Source organism: Pipistrellus hanaki, assembly GCF_964339955.1.
Source record: "Pipistrellus hanaki genome assembly, chromosome: 2".
In the NCBI taxonomy this organism is placed as follows: Eukaryota; Metazoa; Chordata; class Mammalia; order Chiroptera; family Vespertilionidae; genus Pipistrellus; species Pipistrellus hanaki.
In genome coordinates, this window is record NC_140504.1 from 147,308,103 (window position 1) to 147,325,746 (window position 17,644).

At 40.5% G+C, this 17,644-nt stretch overlaps 1 protein-coding gene across 1 annotated transcript in view; it reads right to left on the reverse strand.

The window, feature by feature from the left end:
• Positions 1–6,781: 6,781 nt before the first annotated feature.
• The window catches only part of ST6GALNAC5 (ST6 N-acetylgalactosaminide alpha-2,6-sialyltransferase 5), a 158,274-nt gene continuing 147,411 nt past the window's right edge, over positions 6,782–17,644 (reverse strand). Inside the window, exon 5 of the mRNA XM_084872193.1 lies at positions 6,782–10,283. Within this exon, the coding sequence (XP_084728319.1) occupies positions 10,052–10,283 (232 nt within the window). The 3' untranslated portion in view covers positions 6,782–10,051. The remainder of the gene's footprint in view (positions 10,284–17,644) is intronic.

Genomic DNA, 17,644 nt, shown 5'->3' on the forward strand with positions numbered 1-17,644 from the left:
CTAAAAGCCTACAACTAGCATCATTTTTTGGTGAAATATTAAACAATTTTCCTCAAGGTTGGGAAGAAAATAGAAATGACTACTCTTCAATTCTAATCAATACCACACTAGGAGTCTTACTTAATAAGAAAATAAAATATTACTATAATAAGAAAATTAAAAATATAAGATTGGAAAGAAAGGACTAAACCTGTCAGTTTTCATAAAAATAGGAAGAAAAGAATTCACAAACTTTTCAAATCCCAGAGTTCATTTAGTGGCTATTCTGGATATAAGATCAATATAAAAATTAAAATTTTCTATACTAATAACAAATAGGTAAAAAATTGGGTTGAACAAAAATTATTTAAAATTGCACCAAACAAACCTATCAAATGCAAGTACCTAAGGATATATATTTTAATAGAATAAAAATGTGGAAAGCCTCTACATGGAAAACTTCAAATTGAGTTCATGAATTGAAAGACTTGATACTGTTAAATTGTCAATTCTCAACAAAATGATTCAATTCAATTCTCAACAAAATGATTCAATTCAAAATCAATTCAATCTCAATAGAAATTCCAGCACATTTTATTAAATGTGGAAGGTGCTAACTCTGATTCTAAAATCGTATGTGGGAATACAAAGTGCCAAGAATAATTAAAGCAATATTGAAGATTAATAAGCTGGATACTTCCCATTCTAGATATAAAGACTTATGCAGCTACTAGAGGCCCAATGCATGAAATTTGTAATGAGTAGGGTGCCTACCCACCCCCCTCAACCTCAGTGCCCCCACCAGGCCCCTCCTGCTGGCCCATGATCCCCTGTCTGCCCCTCAGCCTTGCTCCAGCCGCCACCACTCCCACATGCTGGCCCTGCTTGTGCTCACTGACGCATGGAGCCATTGGGCCAGCACCAGCAGTGGGTGTGAGTGGGGGCTGCTGCCCTGATCACCCTTCAGGAGCGGGGGGAAGTGGAGAAGCCCTCAGGGGTAATGGGGGCCGGCAGCCACTGCTCACACCCTCTGATGGAACTGAGTCATAAGGGCTGGAGCCAGCAGCAGGTACAAATGGGGCTGGGGGTGGCAGCAGGGGCAAGCGCTGGGTGGGAATGTGGCACGCTGGAGCAAAGATTTTCAGTAACACCAGAGGTTTGGCCTGCCTTGGTCTGACACACCTCCCCTCCCCACCTACTCCACCATCCTGCAGTGGTCCATGCCCACCATGTTCTGCACTCTGCTGCCTGCTGCTGAGACTTGCCATGTTCTGCGCGTGCCCCCTGGTGGTCAGCGCATGTCATAGTGAGCGGTTGAGCAGCCTTAGCATATCATTAGCATATCATGTTTTGATTAGTTGGTTGTTCTGCCCTTTGGTCTATTTGCATATTACCCTTTTAATATATAGGATATTAATTAAGATAACATGACAATTGTGCAAGAATAAAAAATGATTTAGAATTTAAAGTCAAGAAATACCAGCATAATCTTAAAGCAAAGCAATCTAACATATAAATAGTGACCTGATTTACTAACAAAGCACAACTCTAATTCAGTGGAGAAAGGTGGTATCTATAATAATAAAAGTTAATATGCAAATTGACCGAACAGCCGAACAGTGGGATGACCATCCAAATGACCTTCTGGACTAAGCCAAGGCTGTGAGTCCTGAGGCAGCCAGAGCTGTGAGGGCCTACCTTTGCACGATTTTTGAATTTTGTGCATCAGGCCTCTATAATAGTTTATAATAAATGGTGCTATGTCAATTGTGATCTTGGTATTGTTACATGTGTGTACAGATATAGAAAATTTCATCTAAATATACATAACATTTGTGTAATTTATTGAATAAAAACAACCCAGTAAAAATTAGTGACTTACAAAATGAATAAGCATGGCATTCTTCAAGAAGAATAAGGTGAGGGGAAAGAGCCCTACCAGACATCAAGACTTACTATAAAGCTGTGTAATGAGGGCTGTGTGGGGATAGACAATTCAGTTAGAATGGACCAGAATACAGAGAACAGAAATAAATCCTCACATATCCAGAAATTTGTTTTGCAGATCACTGGAAAAGAATGAATTCTTCAGGAAATTGTGCTGGGACAGTTGGTATCTACAGAAAACAAAAGTGATTTCTACCTCACTTCCTACAAAAACATAAGTCTCTTCCTGCCCCATGGAAGACAAAAACTTTGAAAATTTCAAAATCAAAATTTAGAAAAATAATTACTGATGGCTGTGGAAGATTTATTAAATAAAATATAGGCACGTCTAATCGTATAAGAAAAGATAGAAAACATGACTGCACTGAAATTTAAAACTTTTCTGTTCATTGAAAGGCATCAGTGAAAAAGAAAAGACAAGCCACAGAGTGGATTAATAGAATAGTTTTATTGATTGCAACACATGCAATAAAAAAAACACAGTATCTGGAATATATTAAAAATTTATTCAAATAAAAAAAGGAAAGAAAAGTAACTAGCAGAAAGGGTGATGAAGAGCCATTTCACGGAAGAGGTCATACTAATGAAGAAAAAATACTAAACTTCATAAGTTTAGTCAGAGAAATGCAAGTTAAGATCACATGAGATAAATTTATATGTACCAGATGGGCAAAATTTGCAGTCTGAAAATACCTAGCCAAGTGTTAGCAAAAAATGTGGACAACTACTGTTAGGAATATAAAGTGTCCAGCCACTTTGGAAGACAATCTGGCAAAATCATGCACATGTGAACAATTTTTCTTCATAGCCCCACAATTATATATATTTTTAACATATCCTATATAATAAAGAGGTAATATGCAAATTGACCCTAACACCCTCACACAAGATGGCCATTCCCATGTGGTCAAAGATGGCTGCCACAAGATAGCCAGCAGGGGAGGGTAGTTGTGGGCGATCAGGCCAGCAGGGGAAGGCAGTTGGAAGCAATCAGGCCAGCAGGGGAGCATTTAGGCATTGATCAGGCTGGCAGGGGAATGGTTAGGGGGTGATCAGGCTGGCAGGCAGGCAAGTGGTTGGGAGCCAGCAGTCCCGGATTGTGAGAGGGATGTCCAACTGTCAGTTTAGACCTGATCCCACAGTCGCACATCATCTGAGGGGTCCCAGATTGGAGAGTTTGCAGGCTGGGCTGAGGAACACCCCCTCCCCCCCAGTGCACAAATTTCATGCACCAGGCCTCTAGTACTCTATATAAAAGTTCTTGTGCCCTAAAAGAACTTTCCAAGAATGTTCATAAAAGCATTGTGCATGTTAGCAACACACTGAAAACATTAATGTTCACTAAAAGAAGAATGGATAAAAATAAAATATGACATATTCACACAACAGCATTGTGCAATAGTGAAAATAAACTAGAGTTACATGCAAAATAAATAAATAAATAAATAAATAAATCATGGGGGTGGAAGCAAGTATTAGAAACTAAACACACTGTTTTAATAACCTTATGTTTATTCACATGCAAAACTAAACAATAGATTATTCATTGATATATCTGTATATAATAAAACTATTTAAAAGCAAGAGAATGGTAAATAGAAAATCCAGGACCATAGAAGGAACATTCATGTAGGTTAATGACTAGTGGTAATATCCTTCTTATTTTTGCTTCATGATTTACATATGTGTCACTTATTATTTGGTATGTATCAAATATGACATATACTATAAATGTGATGTGATAGAATTGCTACCTGTAGGGTTAAATTTCTGCCACTAAGTACAAGGTGACCGAGGACAGACTTTGGAGCGACCCTGTGGCTTCTAACCCGACTTTCCCACTTACCAGCCTCCTGACCTTGAGAAAATTACTGAAGGGCCCTGTGCCTCAGTTTTCATATCTGTAAAAGGGGGATGATAAAAGAACCTATGTATTTATTGGGACAATTGTGCAGATTAAAGGCATTTATATATGTAAAGCTCTTGGAATAGTGCCTGGTATGTGACAGCCTTGTGACCACCCTCTTGTTCATCACTGTGGGGGGCCAGATACACAAACCCTCTTTGTGTTCCTGTATTTATTTGCACAATGACATAATAGGATTATTGTGAAATAATATATACAAAGCAAATGTCATTGTACAAAGCGCCCAGCAGATATTCAGTAGCTAAAGTGTAACGGGAATATTTTGATTCAGTCTCATGGATTTCCTATAGTTGGTTTTGAAATTGAAGAATTAGTCACATGGTAAAGAACTAAAGATGCTAACCCTTGAGATGATTTATGTAGTGAAGCAAAGACATTCTTTTAATGTGTAGTTAGACACGGCATGTACTAGATTTTCTCTGAGCACTCCTGTTGGGATTCAGTTTGAAATCCTGTTCTGATATCTTTTTAAATATTTTATGAAATAACATTATGTGATTATAATAACAATTTTGAAATTGTGAGAAGATCTCTAACCCTATCTATTCAGAAATAAGCACTTTTCTCAGTTTAATGCTGTGTCTTCTAGTGCTTTTCCGACACTTGACAAAATGAAATAGAGATTACACAATTGTGGAAGAGTAGATGATGAAAGAAAGGAATTCTGTGCTTAAGAAAGTAATGATTATGGTAGCCATTGGCTGCTAACTCAGCATTACTGACTTTATGCCATCTTGCCTTCACAAGCAACCTGGAGGTAGCTGGACACCAGGTGCTGGCCAGGTAGTAACTCAGGAGCCTGGAATGCTTCACCTTGTCCCATGAGTTCTTTCCCCTCCCATTTGGATAGAGATGAAACCATTTTGGATCACTTCATGGAAACACAAGGGTTCTTTTTTTTTTTAAGACACCTGAAAACTTAATTTTTACAGACCCTCAGTAACCACCAGTTGGATTTCCAACAGCTTTTGGGAGCTGTCAAGTTCAAGGTAGTCTGTAACTCATCTCATTTTAGCCCTCCCTTTTGTAGTTGAACCACACAAGTCAGAGCCCACACTGCCCTTGGGCGTATAGTATAGCCTTTGTCAATGTTAAATTTAATTTGTGCCACTAACAGTGAGGACACAAAGCTTGCTGAACTTTACTTCACCTGTGTTCAGTACAGTCAGCCTTAGCAAACCCAATGAGTTCAGCAACATTATTCTACCAATATCTAGGCCAGCTCTGCCGATTAAAAACATTATACACTTGACACCTCTTAAGATGTAACTGTTTTATCATCTATTCTGTCTCCTGTACATCTTGAATGGAAGACTATATATCAATTACCAATCCACTAGGTATAGGTCAACATTAAGAGGTTATCATCAACAACAGACATTTATTGAGTGCCTATTGTGTGCAAGGCACTATACTAGGCATGAGGCTACAAAGATAAAGGAGAAACAGTTCCTGCTCTCAAAGAGCTTACAATCTAATTAGACTAACAGGACACATACGTAAGAAGATAGAGCAACCCAAGGTAGTATATAACATTAGAGCTCTAAGTAGAAACAAACAGGAGTGCAACACTTTTTTTTTTTTTTTTTTTTTTTGCATTTTCATATTGGTTCAATACCCTGAGTTGGTGGGGATGAGTGAGCCAGAATAGAGGGGGTACTCCTGTTCATGTTTGAATCTTACAGGCACTCTACCACCTCTCTCCATTCCAAATTATCTGTTGGCATTGCTAGGACCTAGGCAATGAGTTCACTTTCCCTCCAAGGCTTTAGCATCACAGTTCTTTTTTTTGAGGTGGCCTTTCGATAGGGTGACTCAGTATCCTGTTTGCCTAGGAGTGTCCTGATTTTAGTACCAGGAGTCCGTGTCTTGATCCTCCTTCCCTCTCCTGCTCCTCTGGGAAACCAGGATGGTATTTCAAAGACCCTTGTCTTGTAGCCAGATATAATCCTCTCACCTAAAATGGTCATGGCATGATCCATCCCAAACGTGTTCCTATGATAGGTCTCTAGTTTAAAAATCTACAAGGGAGTCTTCAACAGCCCCCAAAGACTGCTGGTTTAAGAGCACACTGCGGACAACAAAAAGCCTACCATGAGACAATGATAGCAACAAAACGAAATGAGGTTTAAGAGAGAAGCAGTGAAGATGGAAGAAGTAATGTGGTCAGGTATGAAATCTGCAGGTGTATAGTCACCTGGTAATTCAGTGAGAGAGAACAGAGACTCTTCTCTCAGATTAGGTCTATTGGATAATCTCAGTCATCACCCCCTTGGAAGCCAGGGTATATTTCTGAAATGAGGCCATGCCTACATGAGGATATATATTTGGTTTATTGTAAATAGGTATTTAAATGTTTAAATAACAGTATTTTAGACCTAACAGAATTTCAACGTTTCCTTCCACTTTTATGTAGCATTCATTTAGCTTCAAAATCAAGATTTTTAATCCATGAGGAGTTTTTTTAATTTAAAAAACTATAGAGGACCAGTGCATAAAATTCATGCACAGGTGGGGTCCCTAGGCCTGGCGAGAGATCAGGGCCAATTGGGGCTTTCCAGCTGCTGGCCACAGCCTTCCTTCCTGCTGTGGCCGGGATCTTCCTTTGTTCCATGCTGTCCCCCTGGTGGTCAGCTCACGTCATGTTGAGCAATGGGACCCCTGGTCTCCTGGTTGAACTCTCAAGGGGACATTTTGCATAGTAGCCTTTTATATATATAGATGTAATAGTCAGCCACTGTGGCTCAGTGGTTGAGCATCAACCTGTGAACCAGAAGGTTATGGTTCGATTCCCGGTCAGCGCATATATCCAGGTTGTGGGCTTGGTCTCCAGTGGAGGAAATTGGGGGTGCAGGAGGCAGCCAATTAATGACTCTCTCATCATTGATGTTTCTATTCCTCTCTCTCCCTCTCCCTTCCTCTCTGAAATCAAGAAAAAGAATTTTTTTTTTTAAAAAAATGAGGTTATATCCTTCTATTTAAATGTAATTCAAATAATACTCTCAACAATAAAGGTTAAGATGAATAAATAAATGTAATTAAAATAGATCAGTAATGGAGAGAATTTCAGAAAACAAACATAACCTGACTTGAGAAGTGTTGTTTGGGATCTGATACACATATCTAGTAGTCACTAAGGACTCCGTGAAACCATACACAGTTCTCTCTTTTGGGCACAATACTTCGTGTTTTGCTTTCACTTATTTTTTGAAGAAAAGCTCTAACTCTGAAATCTTAGGAAGTTGCTGAACTGCCCCGGTTTTACGTTTAGCCCTTAAGAACACATACCAGGATTAGTGAAGCGCAGGGACTCAGTTATCAAACACCCATCCACCACAATGGAAACCACACAGCGAAGTCCCAGCACAGCACACTGACTATTCACCTCCTGATGTTCTTTTAATGTACGCTTTCTTCGGTGAATATTTACTGTAGAATATTAAATGCAAGTGCCTCTTTTCATGGGCCATTTGAAGTGATTGATTTTGTTTGTGAATTCCTGTATCTTTGCTCATGATGGTTATCTATGGTAATGGCCTCTGCCAAATGTTGTTGCGTTGAAATAACAGACGCCATGGACCGTCCAGCTGTGGTTTTGTGCTGCTGGGGTCTTAGGCTGGGAGGAAGCTGATGACACAGCTGGGGAGAGAAGAAAAAGGTATATAACATAATGAGTATGACTTAGGCTTCAAACACAATCAGATACCGAAATCACTGAGGTCTGTAAACATGGTTTTATAGTCACCTTTTATATCAGAGTTGATGCTTAATGGTGTTGAATGGTGTTAAGACTGATAGTTATGAAATAGTGGCAATATAAGAATTCAATTGCCCACAACCAGGTCCATCAGCACAATCTATCAGAATTCTAGGCATTTTCTTTAAATGTTGTAATAAAACCACTGCCTAAGCAATAATTTCTTACATTTATTTATGGCATGTTTTAAAAAATATAAACTCACACACTCACATGTCCTAGCTACACATATATTTAAAATATTTCCCAGTGAAGACAGAAATTTCAGAATTTGTTGTTTTTTCCCACTGTTTTGGGTTTTTGAGAGGGAGGAGTTACAAAAAAAGAAGTTATCATAAGGTCTTTAAAAGACAAACAAACCCTAAAACTTGAGGATAGCACAGACATTTGAGATATTATTGGATTAGTAATATGTAGTTCTTTGCATTTCCCAAGTATGCCTTCTTAACTGTCTATAAAAATAAAAGTAGTTAAAGGAGCTACTTACATCTGAACAATATAATCCCTTCAAGTGATGGTACGGGTGGCCTGTAAGTCAACTATCTAAAATTTATACACTTTTCAAAGGTTCATAAAGTATTGTGTATTCAGAGTCCATGCTGCAGAAGAGATTGTACTGGAAAAAAAATTCTCTTTACAAACTATGAGAAAATTTATAGGACACATTCCAGTATGTTTTGAACAGACATTTCAATTGTACTGGCTTTTAATAGCTCAAGCCACACCACAATAACACCAACTTCATTTTGCTATATGTATAAATATCTAGGCTGTGTTTGCATCTCAACAACCAGACTCTAGGTAATTAATAGACCCAGTTAGTGCAGGGACATGGGATCTTAGTACTGATTAAAGACAGGGAAAAGAACTGGTAATGTGAGACAACTTCCTGAATCACAAGCCACGTCATGTTCTGTAAAAACAATGTCAGTCTTCATACCTGGTATCTGCTGGTGCCTTCAAATTTGGCATTAGAGAAACTAACGCCTCTTAATCCATGGGTAAAAAAACAACACTGTTATATCTTTGAAAAGACTATTTTTGAACAATATTACTTGCTTAAATGAAAATCTTTCATACCGACTGGCCTTGGCTCTGAATAAAACAAGTTCTTCACACTCCTCCACATCAGGGGATGAATGGTGTGAATCTAAATAGTTCATGGGATAAATGAGTGGTATGATGGGAGAATTCTCCTGACAGACTCACAGAAGTGCAGTCCCTTGCTCTTATAGTCAGGCAGCACCATGGAAGTTCTCTCTCTTACTTCTCTCTCTCTCTCAAAGCCGGGAGTAGATTTTAGTTACTGGGGTCCTGGGATAACATATGTTTTTTTTTTTTTTTTTTAAATGTTTTTTTATCACCAGAGGGAGATAGGTAGTAGGGCAATATGAAAGGTCCCCTAAAAAGGCCCCTGCTACTGTGGGAGCCCCATCATTCCAAGTTCAAGGTCCTGGCATGGCTCAAAGTCCCATAGAATTTCAGGTTTGGAATGAAATGTTAAGAGGTCATCTAGTACAGTGACATCATTCTGCCAAAGAGGAAACTGGGCTTAAGTGATTATTACTGAAGGAAACCATCTCTCAGTTTCTCTTCTTAGTATTTTTCTGTGCTAATGACACAGTTTTTGGTTTTCAGTTTTGCCATTTGAGCATTTCTGCACCTTGGAAAATGTTATAGCTATTCTGGAAGCCTAAGGGTTCGGAAAAATGTGAGACAACATTTCCAAGCGGAAATTCCAACTGCCCGCCGACAATGAGCATTGTGAGCACAGCAACTCCTCAACCCGATTCCAGGCCTTTTCAACCGTCTTTCAGGATTCAAGAGTTAGAATACGTTACCTAAACAAAGATAGGGCTAAATTACCACATAATAATCTATAAAAATACTGGCCTAGAGTACACTACAAAACTCTCCGTAAATAAATACTGGGCATTTGCTTTAGGAAAGTCCACGGAGCTGTGCTCATCAGAGACACTTTCAGGCAGCTTTATACAAACCACACGCACAGGGGCCAACTGATGACAAAGGTTATATAGGTCAGGTAAGGATACACCTTGATAGAAAAATGTCTTTTGACAAGGCATTTCTATAAAGGAATACAACTAATAAATGCTGTTGAGCTGCTCATGTTTCAGTTTTGAAGGCAATACTTAAAGAGATCCAAAATGTAACCATGGCAGCATCATTGAAAGAAGAGGTCTGCTTCTTTGAAAGCGAGAACACGCGTCAGAGTGCATTAATTCTGGCATTTTCCCGTAAGCCAGCGGCGCTGTTTTGTAGTCACTTCTCGTAGGCATCTGCACAGGGTACTTCTTGAGGAGTGAAGTTATTTCCTGCCACTTCTGCTCCTCTTTCGTGTCTGAGGCTCAGGAAGTCCAGTGGCCTGGTGTCTGGTTCTGGGGCGGGTGCTTGGGGTTTCGGTCTGACACGCTCATTTCTCAGAACACAGGTTTATTCTCAGGATGATTTATAGCAAGGGGTTCTGGTTTCCAGTCTGGCTGGAAAAAGTGAATATTGAATGTCCGTGCCCAGTTCTTAAAGACTCGTTTCTCCGTGATGAAGCGGTGATGACTGCCCTTCCGCCCTCGCTCATGGGACAGGTACATTGTACATTCATCTGGTCCGAAAGGTTCATAATAGTGATAAGGGACTGAAGGGTGATGGGGATCCCTGTAGAAGGAAGATGAAATAAGTCATTGAAGCCAAAATAAAATTCTTTGACTGATTGAGGTGTTATCTTTAATAAGCTGATAAGCACAAATCATATTTTCAAGTTAAATGAATTTCAACAAATGCTTTTATTCTGATGTTTAAGCAATAAGCAAGCAGAGAGGTTTTGATGCTGTGAAATAAAAGCAGTGGCCATCATTATCAGACAGAGATTCAAACAGTACAGTAGGATGTTCCAGCTTTTGGGATTCAAAAACTATATATTATCAAGACCCAACTAGAGTCTCTACTTCTACTCTTGCACCCATACAGTCTATAATTGCAAGCATCTCTAGAGATATTTTGTAAAATAAAACAGGTCATTTCCCTTCTCCATTCCAACTCCCAAATGGTTCAGGGACACCCAATATACTAAGAGTATGGCTTTACAGAGTATTAGTTACCTGACTCCTTTCCAGACAGAGCCTTCTCCTAACCCACTTGACTTTGTCCCTATGCTGCAAATCATACTGGCCTTCTGGTTGTCAAGCCCTCCAAGCTCGTCCCAATTTTGAGGCCTTTGCACTGGAGGCCATCACCTGGGTGGAACATGCTCTCCCCAGCTCACTCCTCTCACCTCTGAGGATGGACTCAAATGTACTCTCCTCAGAGAGGCTTGTACCTGGTGCCCCTCCATGCCCTCTCACTAGGGTTTATTTATTTTTACAGCTGTCTGAAGCCATTGTTATTCCCTTGCTTATTGTCTGTTCATGAGGGCAGGTCTTTGTCTTATTCCTAGAAGGTGCTCAATAAATAATTTTTGAATTTTTGTTGTTGAAAGAAATGTATTTGGAGCTAGAGCTACACAGTAAGCCTTTAAAGACAATCTCTTCTCCAAGAATGGAGGGCTGATGATCTTAATTTGATTGCTTGAAAGAGAAATAAGACAGAAGTTGCAATGCCTTCATTTTCCCCCTGTTGTCCAGAAAGACGACAATGTACTCAACTCTACTCCTTAGTCCCTGCTGGGCAGCCTGACAGTCCCAACATCTTCATGTCTATATCTGTCTCCACTTCAAACAAGAAACACTGGCTCATGTCTTCAAGGTAGTGTGTGCCCTTGTTGTAGGGTTACTAAAATGTCTAAAACCAGAGAGCCCTGGTTTCAGACTGGTCTTCATTCTAGGTCAGTCTACTCTACCTCTTCTGTCTTGAAGTCCAGACGGTAACTAGATAAGTCTTCCTACCCTGAGCTAACCAGTTAGGAGTCAGAGACTATGCTCTTCTTAGTCTCTTCTTAGCTCTCTTCTTAAAAGGGCCGGGCACATCTAGCCAGTTTGGCTCAATGGGTAGAGCATTGGCCTGTGGACTGAAGGTTGCCTTGGTTGAAAGCTCAATCCCCTACCCTGGTTGGGGTGAGTGTGGAAGAAAACCAATCGATGTGTCTCCCTCACATCAATGTTCCTCTTTCTCTGCTGTCTCTTCCCCTCCTTTCCACTATCTCTAAAATCAATAGAAAAATAACCTCAGGTGATGATTAACAAAAAACATAGAAAACAAAAAACAAACAAAAAAGGGCCAGGCATTCCAGCAAAACACCTTTTAGCACCTACTGTCCCTTCTGGTCACTAGGACTCTATCACAGTAACTTGGGCTCCCAAAGATGCTTATCCTGCTAGACACCTATTCATTTTCTTTGGAGGAGATCAATACACAAATAGCTTTTAGAGTAGCAACTCTACTGGAGTCAAGGATCGAAGTATTTTATCAAGAGGGGTGTCGAGTTTGTGGCTCTGACAACAATAAACCTTTAAGCTGCCTCTCCTCGGAGGTTAAAGTTCTTCCAGGAAGAGAGATTTATTTTGGTCATGCAGCATTCAAACATTCCTCATCCTGTGTTGGATGCTGTGCTGAATGAATACTTTGCATCTCTCTATGCCCGTCTTGGAAGTATCTGTATGTTGGGTAGTGAAACACCAGCAACTGTCCTGTCTAGTTATGAAAGGTATCACTTATTTACTTACCCTATCAATTGGAGTCTTCTTAAATAGAAGGTGTTTTCGAAAATGCATGCTAGGAAAAGAGTAAGTTGGAACTACCACTATGATAAAAAGATAGGAAATGGAATCTTGTGAGACAAATCTCCCTAAACTCCCATGGCACAATTTGGGAAACCATGCCAAATTCATGCTGCTGTGGTCTACTTGGGGTTAAGCTTCTAATCCAGTACAGATCAGACTTTAAATCTGATTCCTCTTAAGTTTTGGACATATTCTTGGCATCAATCTGGACTGAAGAAACAATTAGGTTTCTAAAAATAACCATGAGATTGATTTGGCACCTGGAATAGAGGGAAATTGGAAACCAGCTGAAGGATGCTGGAGGATCAATTTCCTCTTTCAGGATGACCATCGCTTTGAATGAAACCCTATCTGGCTCTATATTGATTACCTAAAGAGAGAATTATATTTACCTATTTGGTAAATTTAATTTTTGATCTCAAAGGTGTCCAAATCAGCAGGGGTTTGGATTCTGTCCAAATGGCAGACACGTGCTTTGTGGAACTGAGGAGGCAGAGCCACAGCCCAGCTGTAATCCACCTTTCCATTCAGAAAACCCTTCGCAGTTCAAGGTCAAACAAATCTGACTTTCTAAAGGCTGCTGTGGCTGTTTCCTCCTTCACCTGATCCCGGTGGAAACAACAATAAATATCAGCAGAGATGCCACACCAGGAGGCCATTGTTGTAAAGGCAGAATCTGGCCCCAAGTCTCTGTTTGGGGCCAAGGGAGCTGAAGGAGTGAAGGTGTGAGGCAGGGGCCGTAGCTAATCACAGAGCCGGACACCTAAGTGGCTGCAGCCCGTCATCAGTACTCCAGGGCCAGAGCGGGAGCTAATCCTGCAGAAAAATGTGAGGAGGAATTTTTTTTTTTTTTCTTTCTGAAGGAAGCAGGTAGGGAGAGTGAGAGAACTCACATTTAGCGCACACGGGGAGCTTTAAAGAAATACCGTTGTCTGTGTTCCACCTCCTTAGATTCAGATTTAATTGACTTGGAGATGGTCCCAGGCATGGTTATTTAAAAAAGTGCCTTAGGTTTCAGTATCAAAATAAATAATGACAGTACTGGATTATAAAACCCATAAAATAAAATAAATATCCACGAGTCCATGATGATCTCAATAAACAACCAAGTAATTAAATAAATGAAGGAGATGAAATGGCATTTCCTTAGAGAAAAATTCCAATGAACAAATCTAGAAAGAATGGGGGAATAGAAATCACCATTAAAAGCGCATAGTAATTGTTGCAGGCAAGATGCACCAATGAATAGAACATTAGTGGGGATTTAGATAGGAGAAATGGGTTTTTGCATAGAGTATCTTTCCCCAAGCTACTTATTAATGACAAAGGGGATAATAGTGATTTTACAAGGAGTTAGCTCAGCAGACACCACCTCAACCAAGTGATAAAGGTTAACATGGCCAGCAATGAGACATTTTGACAGCATGTACTTCTTGATATGAGATGCTAAGGGCTTATCTCTTCTGTGATATCCTTCCCCATAATGCGTAACCTAAATCTAGTCACAGAAATACAAAGCGAGGGACATCCTACAGTAATGACCGGAATTCTTCAAGAACATCAAGGTCATAAAAGATAAGGAGAGACTGAGGCCACAGATGGGAGGAGACTCAGGGCACATGACAAGGAAAAGCAAAGGCATCCGGGTTTGGATCTTCCAAGGAGTTAAGGGCATCAGTAAGAAAACTGCAGCAATCTGAGTAAAGTCTAGTTTAGTTAGGAGTATTGAACTGGTGTTAATTTCATAGTTTTGAAAATTGGACCATAATTATGCAAAATATTAACATTAGGGAAAGCTGGGTGAAGGGTATACCAGAACTGTATTATTTTTGCAAGTCTAAAACTTGACGATCAAAACATAAAACTAAAAAGATATAATAATATTACAAAGCTCCTTAGGGGATTCTTCTATGCAGCCAGGTTTGAAATGGCTGATTTGGTTAAAAACCTGCAAAGGACTTGGTGCTTAAATTACATTACCTCATGTACCCCTCCATCCATCTAAGAGAGTGGTCAGCAAACTCATTAGTCAACAGAGCCAAATATCAACAGTACAAAAATTGAAATTTCTTTTGAGAGCCAAATTTTTTAAACTTAAACTTCTTCTAATGCCACTTCTTCAAAACAGGCTCGCCCACGTGTTTGTGGAAGAGCCACACTCGCGAGCTGCAGTTTGCCGATCACGGATCTAAGGTAAGTATACCTGCTACATTTGATAGGCGACTGTTTGGCACCCAGGTGGAGTCCAGTGCCTGGCTTTAAGCACGTGGCCTCATCCACAGTCCACCCAAGATGCTAGACTTGGCACTTTCACCCTCAAAACCAGTGCTCAGCACTCTACATAGACCAATTTATCTAATCCTCACTGCACCCCAGGGAGAAAGGTACTGTCATTATTGCTATTTTACAAATGAGAAAACTCTTGCAGAGAGCCATTGGAGAACTTTCAGGGCCCAATTTTGGACCAAAGTTGTCCTCTTAAGAGTGAGGCTTTGTGTCTTGGAAAAACTCCTGTCTCACCATGTGGGTTTCTGTACTAATGGCACCCAGGTTCCCATTGGGGTTGGCAACACATGGTTGGGAACAGCTTTGTCCTTTCAAGTTTTCCCAAGTACCCATCCACAGAGGTGTCTTGAGGTTGGTGCAGCAGATTAGGGCGCAAAGCAGAGGCCTCATGCTCATGGACAATCCTGCCCACTAATGTTAATGGCAGTGGGAGTTTGTCATGCACCATTTTTCAACCTTCTAAAGCTAAGCTGCAATATTGGAACAAAGCCTTATAACATTAACAAGCAAAGGAGGATAATTGCATTTCCAGATATGATCTAGGTGAGCCCTGCTCTCTGGGTTTGTGGCTGGATTATCTATAAAGAAAGAATGATGCCTTTGCTTCTCTCTAGACACTCTCTCTGAGCACTCTTCTTATTCTTGGCATGGCACTTGGCATATACTGGGTAGTCAGGAAATGTTTGAGGAAGGGAGTGAAATCAATAACTGTCAAGTGTCTGCGTTGTTCTGAAATTGGCTTGCAGGGGGGCCTCTGGGAACACCGTGTAGCATTCAGAAGAAAATGTTCCTAAAACAGGCCTTCCCGAACATCTGCCTCAGGCTGATGAAACCCAATGAGCCACCTTTATTCTGCTGCCTGGTTCCTTGTCTTTGGAGCCTCTTTTGGAAGGTAAACTGCTCCACACCTTAGAAGCTGGTGGAATACTCGTGTATTTGGGGCACACTGAGCACCGAGACATTGCAGCTGTTTACCCATCTTTGGGCAAAGAGCCAACGGGAGTCACCTGAACTTACCCTCCAACACCCAGGAAGCTCAGGTGGTGCCATAACAGTTCACAATATATCAGGAGTGCTGTACCCACAGGAGAGAGAAGGAAGGGAATGAAAACCCCTAGTGACTGGCAAGACCTGGCCAAATTATGGTAAAGAAAGAAGAAAGGAGAAACCAAGATGGCGGCATAGGGTAGACACCCGAATGCAGCCTACCACAACAAATTTGAATTTAGAACTGGAAAACCGGGGAGGCATTGCCCTGAAGCGCCAGACAGCTGGCTGAGAGGAGGCTCTGCCATCTGGAAAGGAGAGAGAAGGCACATTGAACCTCAGGAAATGTGAAGGACTTTTCTAAGGCATTACTGACAGGGAACCAAAGATTGTCTGCGCCACCCCGAGACCCCGCCCTACCCAAGCGGAGTACAGAAGCCCACTTAGCTGAGACACTGCTGATCCTCACAGCCAATTGGCTTGGAGATCAACGCTTCACAGTGATACCAACAATAAGCAAGGCTTAACAACAAGACTGCACACACAGCCCACAAAAAGCTACACCAAGACTGTCCACCACAGGTAACTGGGAAGGCTGTGCTACTGGGCTCTACCAGAATACCTATCACACAAAGCTATTCCATCATATCAGGGAAACAACTAAAATGCAGACAAGAGGAAGGACACAAAGGAAGGAGATGGAGGAAAAGAAAAGATTGGACATGGAATTCAAAACTACAGTTACAAGGTTATTCAACAATATCCTAAAAAAGGCCGATAAAATAAATGAGACCTATGAAGATATGAAAAGGGAGCAATTATAAATAATAAGGGATCAACTAGAAATGAAGAAAACATTGTCTGAAATAAAAAAAATATACAAAGTCCTAAAAACAGACTGGAAGATCGCAAGAATCAAGACAAAGATTTAGAACACAAAGAGCCAGAGGACACTCTTCTGCAGAAGGGAGAAGATAAGAGAATCCAGAAAGTTGAAGATAGTGTAAGAAACCTCTGGGACAATTTCAAGCGAACCAACATCAGAATTATGGGGATCCCAGAAGAAGAGAGAGAGCAAGATACCGCAAGAATACTGGAAGAAATAGTGACAGAAAACTTCCCCCACCTGGGGAAAGAAATAGACTTACAAGTCCAGGAAGCCCACAGAACCCAAAACAAAAGGAATCCAAGGAGGACCACACCAAGACACATCATAATTAAAATTCCAAGAGCAAAAGACAAAGAGAGAATATTAAAAGCAGCAAGAGAAAAGCAGGTAGTTACCTATAAAGGAGCACACATACAATTGTCTGCTGATTTCACAGACAATCAGCAGGCCAGACGGGAATAGCAAGAAATATTCAAGGTGATGAATAGCAAGAACCTACAGCCAAAAATAATCTACCCAGCAAAGCTATCACTCAGAATCAAAGGACAGATAAAGAACTTCACAAATAAAAAAAAGCTAAAAGAGTTCATACCAAACCAGAATGATATGAATTGCTGAAGGGGGTTATTTAGGAAGAGGAAGAAGATAAAGATAAAAATTATGATCAACAAATACGTAACTATCAACAAGTGAATCTAAAAACCAAGGGAATTAAAAAATCTGATGAACAATATTAACTGGTGAATATAATAGAATCAGAGGTATGGAAGGGGAGTGGACTGACAATTCTCGGGGAAAAGGGGAGTGGGGCTATGGGAAGAGACTGAACAAAAACTGTGCATCTATGGATGAGGACAATGGGGGATGGGAAAAGGACAGAGGGTGGGGTGGGAACCTGGTGGAGGGGAGCAATTGAGGGGGGGAATAGGATCACATTTGTAATAATCTGAACAATAAAGATTTATTTAAAAAAAAAAGAAGAAGAAAGACAACAATATATTTAAAGACTCTGTCATAGAATGTGAACCACACAGGTGCATCACCACTTTCTACCCGTCCTCTGAAAGCATCTGACTCCATGTGTGCACTGTGGCTGTGCAGGAATGTTTCTGTTATGCTGGCAGCTTTATTCATGTTCA